Raw genomic sequence first — 20092 nt, 5'->3', positions numbered from 1 at the left:
ATAAGTTTAAGTATTATTTTTGTTGGAAATTTAATAATCTTTCATTTAGTATGTGGTCACTTTTAGCTCCGACAAACGGTTCTCGAGATTTTGGCCAAAAAAATGGGCCCTGTTTTCGCTAATTGCCACTAGAGCTCGCCTCATATTTATGGGGACTTTTGATGTAATATTCCCTAGGTACCTAGAAAAATGTGTGCAAAGTCTCAAAACTTTTAGATTTTTGGGGGTTGGGTGATTAATTTATATATTTTGACTGGACTATTACACAGAGCAGCGCAAAGAATAGTACATACAAAGTTAACACAGTATATGCCCGGGGCTATAGAATACATGTATGTATTCTATTAGCCCCGGGGTATGCCACAATCTTGAGTTAATTACTCTATGACAAACTTTACATCGCTCTTGTTACTCTATGTGTTCTCACTGTTGCTATCGTGGGTGAGAACTCGTGATTGTTTACATGTCGACGCCTGCTAATTGTATTGGTAAATATATATGTTGGCTTTTACAATGTTTCCCGCGCTTTCTATTCATTCTTCACTATATATGTGTGTCCGTTTGCACGATAACATGAGTGAAAAATCATCCGACTTTTATGAAACTTGGTAAAAATATGTAAACCCACAGAGAAGTCTCTGTGGTAATCCTATGTTTATTCAAACGGGTCTGCAAACCAGCATGATCGGGCTATGGGCACGAGGTTTTTTGGGGACTTTAAAGGGGTAAACATTTGTTTTCCCCATTTTCGACCCTGAACACCTGAACATTTTTACGGAATTTTATTACAAAGCATTTTCTTTATGTGTTTATTTTTCATGTTCCCACATAATAATGATTGATAAATCATGTATATCGTTGAATATTTTCTATAACATTATTTTTTTCTATAATTTATATTTATTTATGACACATTTGTTATTTGCAAACCTGTTACCATAAAAGATTGTATAATGTAATGTTAGCTCTTTTGTAGCATCTCAATTACGATTTTGCTAATGTCATACTCATACCACATTTCCAATCACGGTAATACTACTCTAATACTAGTAATTTGTAACATTTTGTTGTGTGATATAATCGTCATAAACACCTGTTTACAATATCAAACTCAATACATAGTCAAGCCAAAAAAAGTATACGAAGAAATTATCTAAACATACTATTTGCAGCTAAACAATAAGCCTTGTCACGTTTTTGGCTATAAGTTATGATCAACAGTAATTTCTCGTAACAGTAAGTATATTTATATGGAAAGCCAGAGCTGATTGCCGGATCACATTTCCCGACAGCCCATTACGGAGCGAACTTGATAAATGTGAGAGATAAAAGTGCTGCAGCATCCGACTCCAGCTTTTGATTAACTTTTCTACTTGTTTGCTGGGTTATGACTTGCCACTGTGCTAAGTGGCTTATTGGTTTTTCCGATGTGTCAGTAATGTTTATAACATTGATAATTAAACATAATTAAAACGTGTAGTTTACAAAGAGCAGTAAATTGAAAAAAATATGGTTTGAACCGTGGTTGCAGTAACAGTAATCATATTTTCATAGTAAAGTTTTAGCGTTTAGTAATTACGGACGAGGCACCCCAAACTAAATAAGTAGTGAATAGCTGCAATTCCAAATATCTTCTTACACATAATCTTATAGTAGAATATTGTTGATACCTTTTGCGGGAGTTGCGGCGGAAGATGGGCCATTCGTGAGGTCTGCGATGGACGACCACTTGGCCGTCCGCGGAGTACACCCCTCCTATGGTGGCCTGGACAAAGAAACATACAGGATATAAATACAACATTCTCTTCTTCATAAAATAAGCCGTTATAATAAGCTAGCTTGGCTTGGTGCGTTGTTGCTGTGTTGTGCTAGAGCGAGCTGATCTAGCATAGCAAGTCGAGACAAAAATGTCAACGTCGCAGCCCAGGCCTACCGACAACAGTTTGCACTGCATAATGCAGCTTATCCACAATAAGCCGGTTGGTGCGACGTTGCCACACACCAACGTCGCGGCCTTTTATTAGAGGAGGCTATTTATCTATTGGTAAAGTGCGGCGCTTCGGTTTCAGAGGTGTTTGTTTCGAATGCTGGCAGTTACCAACGAACTCAGCAATTATTGAATATGCTGTACACTCTAAACATAAAGTACTTAGAAGTAGGGTGTATACTAAAATGGTTTCGGGGTAGAGTCTAGTTTCGTAGGATTTAGAGAGATGACATATAGCCTAAACTGTATTTCCTCTTGTATTACTTTTATTGGTAAAATCAACAAACAAAATAATTTGGGGAATTAATAATTAGTTGAACAACAGAATAAGAAAAGTGGCAATAAAATTGCTCTACACTTATAAATTATAATCTGGGTAACGGAGTGGTTATAGTGTTGGCCTTCAAATCTGAAGGTCGCTGGTTCAATTCCAGGTGAGAATGTCTTTAGGCCAAGATGCTATTTATTTTGTCATTGGGCCATGAATTAATGATGCTGTCTAAAAAGGACGACGTTAAATCAAGACCAGGGTTTGGAGCGTTCCCTCTCAAAACGTAAAAACTACCATTTGTGTAGAGATCTCAAAAATAAATATTATTTACATTCGTGTATTCCAGGTTGCGGTTGGTTATGTGGTTAGTACGTTACTTCTGAACTGGAGAGTGGGATTCCAATATCGTACCATTGGTGATTTGGGTATGTGATAATGCCGTAGATATATATAATAAAACTCTAAGGGTGGGTCACCAAGGGGTTGAGAACTGTTTCCACTTAAAGTCATAGGAAATTTTTTTATCCGTGTATACGTAGAAAGATTCACGCAGTTTATTTTTGACGTGTTCTAAGAACAATTACCTGACGGTCTGTACAATGTAACGAGAGAGAGTCTAGTGGTGAGAAGCTGGACATTCCCTTCTATTACTGTTGCACGTCAGACAGGCCGTGGGTCGGACCAGCGCTGAAGTCAGCAAAACTTTTAAGTGCCGCTGTTAATAATTCATCAAAATGCTCTCCAAACTGGAACTAACCGAACTAAAACTTAGCTTCTGCCAAATAGATTTACTACTTTACCGACTTTTCCAACTTTTATTGGATTTTCGAGTACAATTATAAAGCTATTTATTACTTTCGTAACTTTAAATTGGTTAATTCCCTTGGTTGTTATATTTTAAAACTTTGACTACTTAATTGTCAACTAATAGGTTTTTACGTAAACCGAATGTGAATATTTGACTAGTTATTTTAGGCGTTGGTGTATCTAAAGTTTTACGAGTGTTCTTTTGCAATTCATTCATGTACACATTTTTGAAATTCACATTTTAATATAAAATATAAAGTAAGCATTTTAAGTATTTCACCAAAAATATATTGCCTTCCTGATTGATGTAATTAAGCAACAAATTTTAGTTTACAAGGCTTTATTTGTGTATTTCTCGTCAGTTAATTTTCAGTGCAATTCATTTGGCTTCTAACTGTGTAATTTATTAGTGTAAGATAGGATTTGTTTTAATTAAAATTATTTATTTTTTTCGCATAAAACAAATCATTTTACACACAGTTATAATGTGAGATATTGATGATATTATTCACTATGTTTAGATAAGAATTGGTTGGTTTCCAAATGAATTTACAAACAGTATACTACAATAGTGTTACTTATTCCAACCGGAATGTTTACGAAATCCTTAGTGAATACCTATCGAAGTCTACTCCTGTATTTCGACAGGTTTGTGTTACCATCTATGGTGTTACGCAGAACTTTTCGCCATCATACATAATTAATTTGACTATTGTTATACTCCAGTCAAGCCAGTTACATTCTCCAGGAATTTATATAACAAAATCATAATCTACTACAATGTTATAATGTAAGGTTTCAATAAAAAGTATAATGTGGTTCTAAGGAACTCATTATTTGAAATGGGTTTCTGGCATCTGATCAAAAAAGACCACCGCGTTAATATATTATACCATTAGTTTTAATATCAGGTAAAACTTTGCCATCTTTGTTGAACTTTGGAACAAGTTATCAGAATTCAGTAGAGATCTGATCCGGTGGGGGGGGGGGGAGAACAGAATGGTGTCCTACTATCTGCCACCAGTGTCGTTTGCCACCAGTGTCATTTGCCACCAGTAGGGTCAGTTCCTGGAATTCCCGCCCCGGAATTCCCACCGTGACCGTTCCTATGTGTCAGAACTATGTAGTTGTACTTATATATTTTTGTATATTGACTAAATGTTTATAACTACAGTTACAACTGTGAATTGTGAAAATTAATTTTACCATCTTGTTCGGCAAAAGAAAACACACATTTTGAGTCTAAACTCACATAATCGCAACTTAAACAGTATAGGAATATCCATGTTAAAGTATTTTAAACTATTTGAACTATTTAAAACGATTTCAGTTTTTTTATTTCTATGTTTATAACTCCAGTTACAACTGTGAATTGTGAAAATTAATTTTACCTACGACAGTTTTTTAAAGTAGCCATTTCAGTCCAGTTCTTGGAATTGAAAAGTTTCACTTTACAGCTGTTTACTTTCATATCCGCATAGTTTCATTTCATATCCGCATAGTTTCATTTCATATCCGCATAGTTTTCTCATATCCACACAGGTAACGGACCAATGAGGTTCAAGTATTGAGAGAAAAGAATTAAAATTGTAATGCTTCGAACGTCAACTAATCAGCTGATCAGCTGATCAGTTGACCAATTTAATTGTTGATCCGACTTGTTCATGTTGATACTCGCGTATTCTTAATTAAGTTGGTGGAAGTCCAAAAATAAATGAAATATTTGCCGAATTGTACCTGATACAATATTATTTATGGTAAGAATGCTGCTAGCAATGTAATATTTAACGAAGTTTAACAAACACGTAATTACAGGAAATCAGCTGATTATCAACAAGTCGTTGCATCACTTTCAGTGGCAATGACAATACACGAAAACATAACCTCTCTAAAAAGTTATCATTAGTGATTGTAAGTAATTAAATCCAGATTGATAGTAATTAAAAAACGGTCGTAGGTAAAGTAGTGTACGCAACTCGCGTTAATAGTCTTTACGACACTCGTAGAAGTTTTTAAGGCACTCGCCAAGGCTCGTGCCTTAAATTTTCTACTCGTGTCGTAAAGACTCACTTAACGCAATCGTTGCATAAACTACTATTACCATCTTGTTCGGCAATAGAAAACATACATTGTGAGTCTAAACCATAGACTATGTTTTATCTATGTCGAAACTAAACAATTTAAACAGTATAGGAATATCTATGTTAAGGTATTTTAAACTATTTGAAATAAAATCAATCGTTTTTATTTCAAATATAAATTTTCTAGTGTTTATGATGTCATTCCCATGCCCATTATTAAAACAAAAATTGCCTATTTAAAATATCCTTTATGTCATCTTGTAAACTCTTCATTCATCACTAGTCTCTTGCAAAGTAAAAAATTTAAGATTAGACCAACTCCTAAATTGGGTGATCCAGATATACCTTCAAACCATATCTTATAACCTTAATTCTCCAACATTTTCTTTTTAAAAAGCCGTGAGTAAAACTAACGACTTAATTGATAAACATCTACTTCAAAATAAATTCTTGTAAATTGTTTGTTAGTGTACATTTTACATTTATAGGACTCATATTAAACACCAATTGTAATTATTTGAATCTTCGTATATCTGCCGTAAAATTCAATCATAAATGTTTGCTCAGACTCTAGACATTCGATGTTTGAGAGTTTCACTTAAAGAACAATTTCAACAACAACAATTTTAATGCAGAATACATTCACTTATTTTGCCCAATATACTCTTGATCTATTCTTGCTTGTAAAGAATAATTAAACAGAATTCAACACGTTAGATTCATGTAACAGTTATGGGATAAACCACAGACCTAAAAACTGTGTTTTTTTAATCATATCTTGAAGTTCTTTGGAAACAATCCTTTATATGTCGGTATCATGTCACGTAATATTCTGCCTGATAACTTCATAAAAATAACAGACAAAATTAAATAAGCAACTAAAACATTTATGTCAACCAAGCCCATCTATCATTGAATAAATTTGTTGATTGAATGTTGTTTTATTTAGTTAGTTATTAGTTTATATTTTCTTTTAGCCGCTTTAGATATAGTTTGTATTAAAGATTCATTTAACAGTAATGTCATACTTGTGCAATATGCATCTACTTATATATAATTTAACTTAATTCGTGTAGAGTTGCTAATAATTTTGAACGTTTTTAGCGAATTGCCTATATATAAATATTTTTTTGTATTTTTCATCTCGAAAACATAAGATTTTGCAATTTCTTTTCAAATATTTTTTTAGTATTTTTATATTTATGACAGTAATTGGTTTGCCAATATGCGTAATCTAATCATGCATATCTAATATGTGTTATCAACAGCAGATTTTTATTTTGTTATTTAATTGATTTTTCTTTTAGCGAATTTCCCTATAGGGAAGTAGCTATTACCGTAGGTCTCATGGTATGACCTAGGCCCGGGACCGATTTACTTTTTCATTTTGATGTCCCCAGAGGCCGAAAACACCATTTGTTCAAATTTTTATATATAACTAGCAGAGTACCCGTCCTTCGTACGGGATCGGCATATTAGTATAAAATGCTTACTACAGTTATACTCGAGCTTTGTGTTTGCAATGAGGGAGGACACAGTATGATAAAATTTGCTTCGTTAAATTTACGGTATACTATAGTATTACACATCTACCATAGCTGTAATGTTCTACCACTTCACCCAAACAATAGAGAAAAATAAATTATTATTGATTCACAAAATATCACAAATTATTCGTGAATTAAAAAAAATAAACATAACTGTAAACAGACAGTTCTCATTGTGTATTGTGTGTTTTTTGTTGCTGCTTACTTCAAATTAGCTGTTTTCATAAATAAATAAAAAATAATAGTGCTGCATCATGTTGGTAAATCTTATAAATTTTAATTCCATGCCTTATTCCATTTTAATATGAGTACTCATAAGGTTAACATGGGAAACTCTAGAGCCACTGGGGCGGAGCCCGAAAGGATTTTTGATATAAAAATATGCCTATATGTTAATCGGGAAAGTAAGCTATCATCATGCCAAATTTAAGCCTAATCCGTCCAGTAATTAATTAATGCGTGATTTAACTTCAAACAAACAAACAAACCAACACACAAACTTCACATTTATAATATTAGGTAGATATATATATATATGCAAGAAAATAACATATGTGTGTGTGTGTGTGTCCGTTCGGACGATAACTTGAGTATTTTTTTCCAATGTTGATCAAATTTGGTTTGAAGGTGTAAGGCAGAATAAACTTGAATGAGTTTGCGAACCAGCATGATCGGACCATGGGAACAGCGTTTAACGGGGGGTTTTATGGGGTAAAAATAGGGTTTTCTCATTTTTGACATTCAAAACAAAAAAATCCAAATTTCTCTATAGACCTTCGAGCTAAACAAATAATTTAGTATGTCAAAGTGTTTTTGTACGATTATTGGTTACGGAGAAAACTAAAAAAAAAATTAATTATAAATTCCCATGTGTATGGAGAGTATTGTAAAATGTTGTAGTTTGCTAGTTTATTGATATATTTTGAACAAACTTGGCAAATTAATTGTTTTTATACTAAGCTATAATTATTTTACTTAAAACACACTTTTTTAGTTTCCTTGTAGCAGCAAACCTAGGTACTCGTTAAAACTAAATGTTATAAATAGATTAATTGAAAATCAATTCAGGCAAATGAAAGTTCGCTTAGACGGTAGGTTTGGTGCGGCGGAGGTATTTTTACATGTTGTTGTTCACCGTTTGAATTTGTGGTTAAAATGTGTTCCATATTATGTGTGTGATTCTAAAGTTATGTGCCTAATCTGTACCATTAATATTGGTGAGTAAAGGGGTGTATGGATTTTATAACCATTATTTTATTAGCGGCTGTTGTATCTAACCACAACGGGTTCTGTTACTATCTATTAAATAAATGAATTAGCCTAACACTTTGACTAACCTGTTTTTGGAGCAAAGCCAAACTATTGTTCCATCTGCTTTATTCCTCTTGAAGTTGAACGCGAATCCTTGATAAAAAGCTCGTGGCATTCCGCGAATTGTTGTTGCTATTTCCATTCCACAAATGAAGTGAAAAAACAACTATAACTATTAAGCAAATAAAACAAAATGTATATACTTAAATTATGCTACTGTAGCCTACAATGTAAAACTTGGTTAGAACACCACTGACTATGTCGTAACACTCTAACACCACAGATAAGAATAAGCGTTTCCGTAATGTATTTCTTTACTCCTATAGAGAGTGTTGGAATTTTTACTCATAAAAATATGGCAGGAGAGGGTGATAGTGTGAATCATAGGTATTTCCTGGTCCATCGGCCGGTGCCTCGAGGGGTGATGACCGACGGACTAGGGTTGGGGCTGATGACTCACCCAGCCAGGTATAAAGTGGTGGCAAATGACACAAATCCTAGAGTGGTGGCAAATGACACTGGTGGCAGATAACACATATTCGAACAGAATCTATTGCAAGCTCTGTTCTTGCCGTTGTGACTAATGGGGACGCCGAATCATATTTCTTGTGGCTTTAATGTTCCGATTTGTTATAACTTATTGGAACATCCTGTATAGCTGAGAAGTAAGTCATGATCATAAGTAAGTGCTATAAAACTATTATTTCTGAGGTCGTTCTGCATTCCAAATTACAGTATTGTATTGTTGGTATTTTGACTGGGGGGATAGCTTATAATGTGTTTAAAGCATTGTCATCACCTTTTGGTCGTGTACACATTGCAAGGGTTATAATCGGTGGTATACCATATAAGCACAAAGCATTTTTGTTTCTTAGAGTAATCGTGTATTTGGTGTTTAGCTGTGAATTATCTAAAAACTAATTCCAACAGAGAGTTTTGCTTTCTAGCTTATTGCTTTCTTTTTTTGCTTTCAAAATTTATGCTGCAATCTTTAAGCTACAGATTTTTGCTAATAAAGTCACTACGTGCAACTAAATTTAGACACGATTCACTTCCAAAAGCTTTTGTTGTTGTTACTTATTTAAATATCATTATGCTCAATGACTGAACCGCGAAACGGGAAGGAGAGCAAAAACAGCAGTAGAAACTTTTGGAAACGATGTTTACTCGTGTGTTTTAGTATTTAATTCAACTATTTATTTCCTTTTATCACGGTATAGTTGTTAAAAATCCCAATGAACCTTTCTATTGTGATAGATGTTTCTTGTTAAAAAAAATGTTTATACGAGTCTCTTTTCCTCCTCTCCTAGACTTTTTGCTGGAAGGTTGAACTTGGTGGAACCAAATTAGCCACGTTTCATTTCATTTCCAAACACTTTTTGATGTAATTTCTCTAAACATTTTTCTGATCAGGTGCTCAACCGCAAAACGGGAAAGTGCAGACAAAAAGAGTCGAAACTATTGTAAACTCTGTTGATTTGTTTGTTTCTACACTTCAGTTATTTTTCGCGATTTGATCTGAATCCAAATTTGCAGAGTTGGTTGTCCAAACATACAATGCACACAGGGCTTTCCTCGTTGCTGAAATGTAGTTCAGTGGGCGAACATAACCAATAATTAGTTAATTAATCGGCCAGTGGAAGGTGGAATGGGCAGTTTACATAACGACGGGGGAAAGGGAGCGAGGAGGTTGGGAAAGTGTAACATCTAGAGGCTAATTGTAGCAGATACGCGATCTCAAGACGGGAGTTGTGGGTGATGAGTGGGAGAACTGAAAAAGAATCAACTGTCAAACTTTTACAAGGGCTGTTTATTGGTGATATTACCAACCCCCCTTGACCTTCAGATTATAGAGTAGACTAACTATTTGGACATGCTCTAATAGTAATCTTAGCGGATTTCCCATATAGGGAACAAGCAATGAACGTAGATCTCATGGCAGAATCTGAACCCGAGACCGATTTACTTTTTTTGTCACCAGAGGCCAAAAGATCCGCCCTTTCACATCCATGTACCTAAGTTATATTTGCTTCCGTTAGCATAGTTTAATTCGAGTAAAAAACATTCAACTTCAATTAAATTTGGTGCAAACGCGTAAACCTAAGTTTATTCGAACAAGTTTTCGAACCAGCATGATCGCTATGGGAACAGGGTTTCTAATTTCTATGGGGTAAAATTAAGGTTTATTTTGTTGTTTTTTTCACAGCAAGGTCCTAATTCCTCCATAAGCCATTTTGTCAAGCTAAAAAAATTGTTAAGCATTTTTATTATTTATTACATACTACCTATATTACATTACATAAAAATTTTTCATTTTAAAACATTTAGAAAAAAATAATTTACACAAGTGTATGTGTAATAAATGTAATTACATAACCATTATAATTATTCAAACGTAATCCGGAGGCTAACAACTCTTGAAAATGTAATTACATAAATTCGTACGTAATTTTGACTTGGAAATAATAATAATCCCGCTACAGCAAACCTACTGGCTAAGCGAATTTCTATTTACCTGATTGGATTTTACTAAAATATCACCATTAAAATTTCATAAGTATTTATTCCCATGGCCATTTAAATAACATTAGTTTCATGAGTACTTAGGTTTGCTGCCACAGGGAACGTAACAAAGTGTTTTTTATAGCTAATGGTTATAGTATAGTATGAGATCAAAAATTTTCCAAATTTTATCAAAATAGGTTCATAAACAAGCAAATTACAACCGTTTACTATTCTCCATTAGAACAACATAAACATTTTAAATTTATAGTTTTTTTTAACTATAAACTCGATCAGGCGCATGACAACGCTTCAATAAAAATTATTTATTTAATTAAGCTCTACTGGTTTGGAAAGAAATTGCAATTTTTTTTGTCAAAAATGGGAAACCTCCATTTTTACCATATAAACCCCGTTCCCATAATCCAATCATACTGGTTCGTGATCTCTTTCGAATAAATGTAATTTTACACTTAAATAGCAAATGTAATCAAAATATGATCATTTTTGCTCGAGTTTATCCTGCTAACGAATACATATACTGTATAAAATATTTATGAATTTGAACGGATGGTGTGTTGGCGTCTGGGAACCTTAAAACGAAAAAGTAAATCGGTCCCGTGTCCACGTTTTACCATGAGACCTACGGTAATAGCTTATTCCCCATATGGGAAATTCGCTAAAAAGACACATAAGCACTTACTAGCTACATAAAGGACACGAGGAGCCCCTTGAAACTTGATTTCATGTTAGTCAAGACATTTATCATCTGACGTTCAACAACATCGTAAGAGTTTGTGTGTTGAGAATCGATCAACCTTGTGTTATATTATTCTTTAAGCCATGTAGCCTAATCTATCTATATCTATAGGCAAGCATGTTTCTTTCAAACCTTTTTTCTCAGCTCGTGCGCATCGCAGGGAAAATCTACGCATACTGTTGGAGTTATTTGTGTAACTAGTGGTGAAAGTGGCACTTTGCTGCACACGAGAGCAATGTTTACGCACGAGCCTCAGGCGAGTGCGGAATGATCTCGAGTGCAGCAAAGGCCTTTTTCACTCGTGTTACACATTATATTTTTCCTACAGTCACTATAAAGCATATAAATAATAAGTCTTTCAAACACTATACAACACGTTTTTAGGTTCAGCTGGCAACACAAATAGGTGTCCAAGAGAAAGTAGTACCCGCCGTCTGTATCACTCCGCTATTTTTCCTCGGCAAGAAATGTGCTCCGCGTTTTGAGAATATAGTTCCGTATGTTTTTGTAATTTGAAGTGGTTTCCGCGCCTAAAAAAATGCTTTAAAGGTATTTTCTTGTTTATTAAGATCGTAGGAATGTTTTATAAACGTTTAAATGAAAAGTCCAGAAAGTTCAGAAATACCTAAACTATAAACACGAAATGACAGGTTAAATCGTAGTTATAATAGTCAATCAGCTGCTCATAGTATTATTATCTGTAAGTGTTGCCAACCTATTTCCAAGCGTACACGGATTACGTGCATAATAGAACCACGCTGTTTTGTGTTGTTTCGTTGGAATCCTGATGTGCGGCAAAGTATAAACCTTACGGCAAAGTATAAACCGTACGGAAAAGTATAAATATGCAGCAATTAGCAGCTTTCTGTACTATAAACAGTACAAGGAAGCCAACTTTGTCGGGTGACTGTAGGAAAAGATATTTTCCTGTAGATGTGCAGAACCCCTTTATAAATTAAAATAGGCTTAAAAATAAACACAAAAAATGAGTTTACAAATTTTGAAAAAAATAACATTGATCTTATGGGTTGCCATGCTGGTGACGAAATAACAACGAAATATAAACAGAAAATCAAAACAAATCGAAGAAACTTCAATCACATGTTTTATTTACAGTGTGGGGTGAAAATAGAGAAGTCTGTACATTACATGTTTTTGGTCGAGTTTCGACCACTGGACGACCTCTAGTAAATTTTTAATAGTTTTATAAAACAATTGTATGCTATAATGTTTATTTTAATAAAGAATATATTTATTTAGCAATTAGAAAAGGCTGCAGTCTGCAACACAAATTACCTATTAGTCGCGAACGAAACTCATTTGTGGGACTGATGCATACACCGATGGTTTCAAATTGCATTCGCTGTATAATTGGACTTGTGGAATATATTAACTGTAAAATAGTGAAATTTAAATTTGTATTTATAAAATAATAATAGCCATATTTACTGTATAACCTAAGTAGTCCTTCATTTGTGCAGTATAATACTCTTTGTAACAATTAGAAGGAGTATATTACTATTCCTAAAACGACACGAGCTATATCTTAACAACACAGTATATTAAGTTGCGGAAAATTAGTGAGATCAAAAAGACGTATTCTTGGAGAAATATTCCACAAAGCGTAAAATATTATGCATATAGTTTATCTTTTTGTGTTTCATCCCAATAAAATAGCTTTATTATTGCTGTTTTGATATCGCAGTTTTTTATTAATGTACAAAACGGTTTGTTACGATTAGTGTATAGTTAAACAAGTTTTAAGCAATGGAAATACTCATCTAATGATCTCGAAGCAAAGTATTTTTTATATACTTTACAAGTATTTTACAAATAGTCTATTGTTTATTTACTTGTGTGCTATAAAGACATGTTTTACACTCGTGTGATTATTCACTTTAGATTTGTCACAGACCGTTAAGCGATGCGTTTTGCATTTATAACTGTTGACAAACGAACCATGACGTGGCGTTTGATACAGTTAATCATTATCTAATCTGTTCTTGCTCTGAAGTGCTTCAAACACTGCTTTCTCACTCTCTCCGTGCAATTTTCTATCATATTACTGAAAATCGCTTGATTGATTTGTCTTATTCACTATAGCAACCCAGAACTCAAATTGAGGGTCTTTTTCAAAAGAGGGCCGCCACTACTTAAACTGTTGGATAACCACTGTTTCGGTTATGCGATTTTTTAGTTCTTGTAATTATTTCTATTCAGTAAATAAAAAAAGTGTGAGCAATTCGTTTTGGTTTGGTGCTTATATCATGTTCTAAGTATTTTAAATGGATTATTCGTATGTGATTTAGTAGGGGGGGGGGGGATTCTCTCGTACTCTCGTAAAAGTATGTGTACGTCTGCTTCACCCTGTATATTTAGCTAGGTTAAAGATGTACCCAACTTAATCTAAATACAAGGAAGATAATGATGTAATCTGTCATTGTGTGATTTTATTTCATTGAGGCTAATGGGTTGTCAATTGTATGATAAACAACTCAGTGTGTACACATTTTGGAGGAAACAATTTGAATCTTGTTACAGAAAACTAAGCTCTTTAGTATGGTTGGTCCAGCAATAAAAGTTAAGTTTACGAACTTCGTCAAGTTGATTTTCTGATTTTATTCTGCGTAGGCAAACACAAAAAACTAAAAATATTAAACTATAAAATACTATTTTAAGCTTTGATTGGGAATCAAAGACCAACGATGGAGGAGTATCGATTATCTACAGGCTGTTATCATAAACAATACACAGCAGGCACTGCTATTGTTTGCAGGCGCTGATGTAAATGGTTGTTTACCAGCAACCTCGCTCTACCTTTAGCATAAACATACTATGCAGGTTTAAACTTGTCCAACATTTTTTTAAGGAACATTGTTGTTTTTATTTTAACGAATTTCTCATTTGGGGCATACGCTTTAATTAAGACTAGCTAAAGGTTTTAAAATTCTCACGCATTAATATTAATTTATTTTTGCGATATAATTTAGTATACTGAAATGTTCAAATATTTTTTTTTACACCAATGGTTATGTGTAATCCGTTCTAAGTCATTCATAATAATTTTGGATATTTATTTGTCATTGTGAAAAATGGTAGCCTCCTCTTTAAACTCTTGTGTAACGACTGTAAGATTTTTGGATATGTTAATTGTCATTTATTTTAAGTTCAACCGTGTATCTTTAGGATCTCGTACCTTCACATCCTAGAACGCTATGAACGATAGATTCATACAGGAACTTTTTTATACATTACTTCAGGCTAGGCCTAGGATGTCGCGATAATTTAATATAGCCAAAGGTGTAGGTGATTGATGGGATTTGAACCCTACGCCTCAGAGACCAAAGCCCCGCGTTGTACCACTAGACCCGCCCGCTTTAACCATGCTGCGAATTTCCAACCTCATATTTCCACCCATAATTTCCATAATTGACAACGCAACTAAAACGTTGACAACATTTTTTTTCATCATTTCCACCCTTGTTCGGTTTAATTCAGATATACATTCAGGAGGTTACAGAAATTTCTATTAGGGGAACAAAAAATTAACATGATTTTTGAGTGTATTACTCATAAGATAAAGACTGAATGTTTTTAGTCCGATTTTCCCCAAAGTATTATAGGCAATACCTCTCCACCATGTGTTGCCGGTACCTCATACCTTCCCTAACTTAAGTTCACCAAGTTCCTACAATATCCTCTAACTTGTTCAGTTATGACGTAAGAGGCGCCAAACTGTGATCGCGAGAGATGTATCATCCATCACATCACATCCCTAGTGGTCTCTGATAACGAAAACTTACCTCTTCTATCTATGTCGAAAATGAATCTTTTAACACTTTTGAGTTTATCACATACTCTTTAAATTTGCATAATCAACTGTTTTTTACATGTTATTTTACCTAACTAATTTTAACCCAGTTATAACGATTTTTTTATATTTATTTTAATATTTTGACAATTAGTATACCTAAATATGTAAAAGAGCTACAAATAGATTTCCCTTTTTTATTTTTAATGTAAGGTTTAAATTCATTATATATTATCAGAATTTAATTTTAGTAAGAGTATTGTTAAATTTTTACATTGGTCTCTAAGAGTACGAAAAGATAATCTAAAACAATGTGGTATTCTAATATAACCTAATAAATAACGTTTGTTAGAGTTAGGGAGAGGATATTAGAAACGCCATTTTCTGTAAAGTAAAATATTGAAGATCGAAAGTAATATTTATGAAAACTACAACATTTTCTTATAACTGGTTTATAAAGTTCAATAATCGTGTTTATAAATGAGTAATATAGGCCTAACCCATAAAAATATTTTCGGATAAAGCCTGGAATGAGTTTAGAACATTATAAATAACCTGTGTTTGTGCAAATATAAAAACCATACATACACATAAGCTTTGGTTTTATGTACTATCATAGAATAAACAAGGCCCAATTATAAACATAACCAACGTATAAGGTGAATATTGCTTCACCTAGTACTAAAAAGCTAGGTAGTGTCATTGACTAACACTAGTGATATAGTCAATGGTAGTGCTAATTAATTTGGTATATTTATCTGAGGTAGTTTCTTCATAGTATTTTTTCTCGTGATATTGTTCATGTAGCTTTTTTAAAAGTATGCTGTAATCATAAACGAGTATTCCATTAAACGGACTAAACACCTGGAATTATATTTCAAGTGATATTATGGGCTAATTTTTCGTTATTCTTAACCATCTGAAGTAGCCTATCTAGGCCTACCTAGACAACCATATATTGTATTTTTGATTTCAAATGACAAGTGTATTTATCATACCAGAAACAACCCAGAATATTTCAAGTGTATCTCAAACACTTTTTCGCAAAACGAGCCCCTGTCATCCCATCATAAAGTTGATGATTCTGTTGCCCCGTTAAGTGCCCTTTTGTCAATTGAAAAGGCTTCCGAAATGGACACCCAGACCGCTATCACTTGAAATGTTTTTCTCCTGTCCCTCTGCAATTGATGATTCTTCCCTTTGTTATGGTGAAAGCAGAATAACAGTCGTACAAGTGCAAAGCTAATGTTTCTGACTTAAAATGGATACTAAGCAAATTATCCTATGTTACTAATACTTATGTCTTATAATTGTATTTATGAGTGGTGTTAAACTCACTAAAATCAATTGGAATCCGCCAGGATGAATTGTTTGTAGTTACTTTATTTTTAACCATTTAGTTGCAAGAAGATGTCTAAACCTGGTCTAAACTTTAGGTACTTGTCGGAATAACCGTCTAAAGTTTATAAACAAATTACTTACCCTAAAGGCCATCACGCTACACATCTTGGCTGAAATGATATTGTCTTCCGGCTCTGCTTGGTTTAAGTTTACTGCATATCCGTGTAAACTACCCATAAACATTCTCGAGTTTACCAAGATTATGTTATGGTTTCCCTCAAAAAACTATCTGTTGAACCTTCGTATCATGCATTCGGTTCCATACATTATTAATTAAGAATATTTTCAATACTATCGTCTAGTACCATAACAAAATAAATCTGAAGAAGAAATATTTTGCAAAGGTTGACATTTTTCCTACTGTACTTATTAAGTAGCAGATCCCTTTTCATCATACTTCAGCGAAACTGCTGTTTTCAATACATATGGCAAGGGTCAGACATGGTTATTTTCATCCCCAGGGAAAAACAACCAGCTGTTATCTATGACGTCAGCTGTTGGTTTTGCAGCTTGTTAACTTCGTTCGCTGATTTTTCCAAAGGAAATAGTCCCGACTGATAAACATATCATCAAGCCGTTATAAAATTATTTTCGTCATCCCGCTTTAAAAAGTGGGTCTTTTTATCCATTGGGCCACAGAAAAACAAGGTGCCTTAATTATGCGGCTTGGCTAAAAAATATGAGTCAAGGACATCAGCTGTAGATTTTTCTCGCTCAATAACTTCGCACTTTGGTTTCGCCATTTCGCCCAAGACTCAATAGTCCCGAATAGTAAATGACATGTGCTTTTGTCTCGTTACTACATTTATTATATGATTGGCATTGTCTTATGTTGCACATTTTTCTACAATTATTACCTTTTTTACTGATGTTTACCATAATTGTGTAAACTCAATACTTTATTGCATTGGTGGAGTGAAATTGGTTATGCATATTACTTTCTCCATATGTAAATAGGTAAAAATATTGAATAGGCCTACCTCATAAACAGGTGTTCTTTTATAACAGCAAAAAATATATGGACGAATGTAGTGAAGAATCACGAAAACTCTTGTTAATTACACGGACCAAAAGTGTATTTTCTGTGGTAATTGATGCCAAATAAATGTTCGGGTTGCACAATAAAGTATGTTTAAGACAGTTTCAGTGCACACTGCGATGTTTGTGACATTATGTCAGCGCAGATGTCAATTAACTACGGATGTCACCACCACGCTATGTCAAAATAGGGTCCTTCCGAGCCAACAGGGATGTTATTAAGTGTTTAACATTGATAACTATATTTCTCGTCCTTTTCACGCGTTTATTTACACATATGATTACTTGATACCACATTTAATTGTGTTTGGGAGATTTTTTGCAAATTGAAATGGTTGTTTTCACATTACTTCAGGCTAGACCTAGGGGTGTGGCATTATCACTTAGATAAATTCATTGGTGATTTGGTGAGATTTGAAATCCGGACCTCCGGACAAGACCAGCTCGCTCTCCTTTTATTTATTTTTTCAATAGTTCAACCCTTCAAATATGTCCAACTATAGGGGATCAAGCTTAAAAGGGAGTTCTATATTATATATGCAGATTATGAGTTTAAGTTAAGAATTAATAGTCTTAGCTATATTGTCAATGTATCTTGTCATATTTAGTAGTTAATCATGGGTATAAAATATATTTTGATTGGTAGTTTTTGTCCTAAGACGCTAGTCTCTAGCCCGGAATAGTTTTTTTTTTTCACTTTTACTTCAGGCTAGACCTAGGAGTTGCGTCATTACCACTTAGATAACAAATTATTTCATTAGTAATTTAATTGGATTTGTTTGAACCCGGGACCTCAGAAACCGTTGTCCCACGCTCTACAACTAGACCAGCTGGCTACCACGGTGTACACTTTAAAGGTAAAATTAACAGAATGGATGAATAAATAAATGGAAATCAAGGTACTTGACACGTGCATAGTTTACAGTCATATCCGAACGTAGTTGGTTTAATGTTTAGAGCACGGTACTTCTGACCTTAGGACTTCTGACCTTAGGGATTCTGTTCGAATCCTGCCAAAACACCACTGGCTTAGAGCGACGTGGTATTGTGACCCGGTGGTTCAAAATCCACCTTGATCGGTCATTCCACCTACTTGGAGAACTTCAATATATATAGGTCTATTAGGAGGAGAACTTCCATTGATTCGAAAAACTCTCTCTCAATTCAAAACCATTACAATAAATAATTGAAAATCCTATTCTGTCTACTCACCTTCATGGGTATTTTATACAAGGTAGAAGGGTGTAACGAATGGAATTATTAGTGTTACTAAAATAGTCCTGGTTATTTAACCTAGGGAATGAATAAAAATTCCAGTGATAATTATTCTCATCTGATCAAACCGTTCTTAAAATTAGCAAAATATCATCTTTAAGTTTATCTCTCTACAGACGATTAATCGACTACGCACTGAGTAGGCCTAACCTTGGCAATGTGTATTTCTGATTGCAATACCTGTTTGCAGGAGTTCGTCATTTGGACAACTTGGAATATTGGGATTCCAGTGAGTATCGTGTGAGGTTTGACTCGTTTGTTTTGCTGTTTTGTGCTAATCTGGTTTCAAGTTTTACTACGAGTACTGCCAAAACTTTCGTGAACTTGATTAACATAAGATGATGTTCTCGTGTACTTTCTGTGTTGACTATATGATTTTTTTAGTTGTGTTAGTGTTAATACTAAACTTGTATACTCGTACTTTGTATTCTAGTAACGTGTGATAGATTTATCTTGGGTGTTTAAGAGTGTTTTTGAATTTGGTGTAAAGTAGATTTTAAACTAACCCCCTTTATTATGGGAAACGATATATCAGATTTACTTTCTATATCACAGCTGGTAGGTGTTAGCATTGACTATGTATTAGCATAGACCTTTGTACACTGAAGTAGACGTCCCTAGTTGTATGTTTTATCTATGCTACAACTTATAACTATTGTCTAACATTTTGTTTTCACATTTTTTACTGTGGTAGTTGACGTGACATAGAAAATGCTATAGCTTACAAAAAGTCGTACTATTGGTTTGACTTGGTTAGAAAGTCCGAATTAGAGTCAGTCCTTCACAACAGCACAATCTGTCGGTGGCTCTCTTTAACTACGCCCATTTTGACTCTTAAATTTGCGGCAAATTTAATATGGGGATAGAATGACTAACTCTATCAATAGTCAAAGGTCCCAGGTTCCCACTGATTAAAATGGTCAAAACTAGTTAAAGAAAACATATTTCGTACAAATATTTTAAAAGAATGGAAATCGCGTTTAATTCGTTGAACCAATTGTTCAGTTTTGCAACATGAACTAATTGTCACTTAAATATGTGCACAATATTTCAGATATTTACGAATGTCGGTGAGGTCTAATCCATACGTAGAAAAAACATAATATTATGACCACCCTAAGTTTAAATGCTTTTTATAAATATGATAAAAATGTTTTATACAAAATGCAAATACATCACATAAAAATACTCACCATGTAGATGACGGTGGAATGAAAATGAACATTAATTGTGCGATTGTCAGTACAGTGATTATATGTTAGTGGCATACACATTTTTGAATTCGAATTACATTTCATTTA

At 33.8% G+C, this 20092-nt stretch overlaps 1 protein-coding gene across 1 annotated transcript in view; it reads left to right on the top strand.

Moving 5' to 3' along the window:
• Positions 1–20092, top strand: part of LOC128985962 (calcium uniporter protein, mitochondrial) — a 301746-nt gene that overhangs the window by 216933 nt on the left and 64721 nt on the right. Inside the window, exon 4 of the mRNA XM_054405975.1 lies at positions 18982–19020. Within this exon, the coding sequence (XP_054261950.1) occupies positions 18982–19020 (39 nt within the window). The remainder of the gene's footprint in view (positions 1–18981; positions 19021–20092) is intronic.

The sequence above is a fragment of the Macrosteles quadrilineatus genome, unplaced genomic scaffold, assembly GCF_028750875.1.
Source record: "Macrosteles quadrilineatus isolate MER2022 unplaced genomic scaffold, UCM_ALF_1.0 Scaffold_2__2_contigs__length_208266976, whole genome shotgun sequence".
NCBI lineage: Eukaryota > Metazoa > Arthropoda > Insecta > Hemiptera > Cicadellidae > Macrosteles > Macrosteles quadrilineatus.
This window is presented reverse-complemented; position numbering and strand designations above follow the sequence as displayed.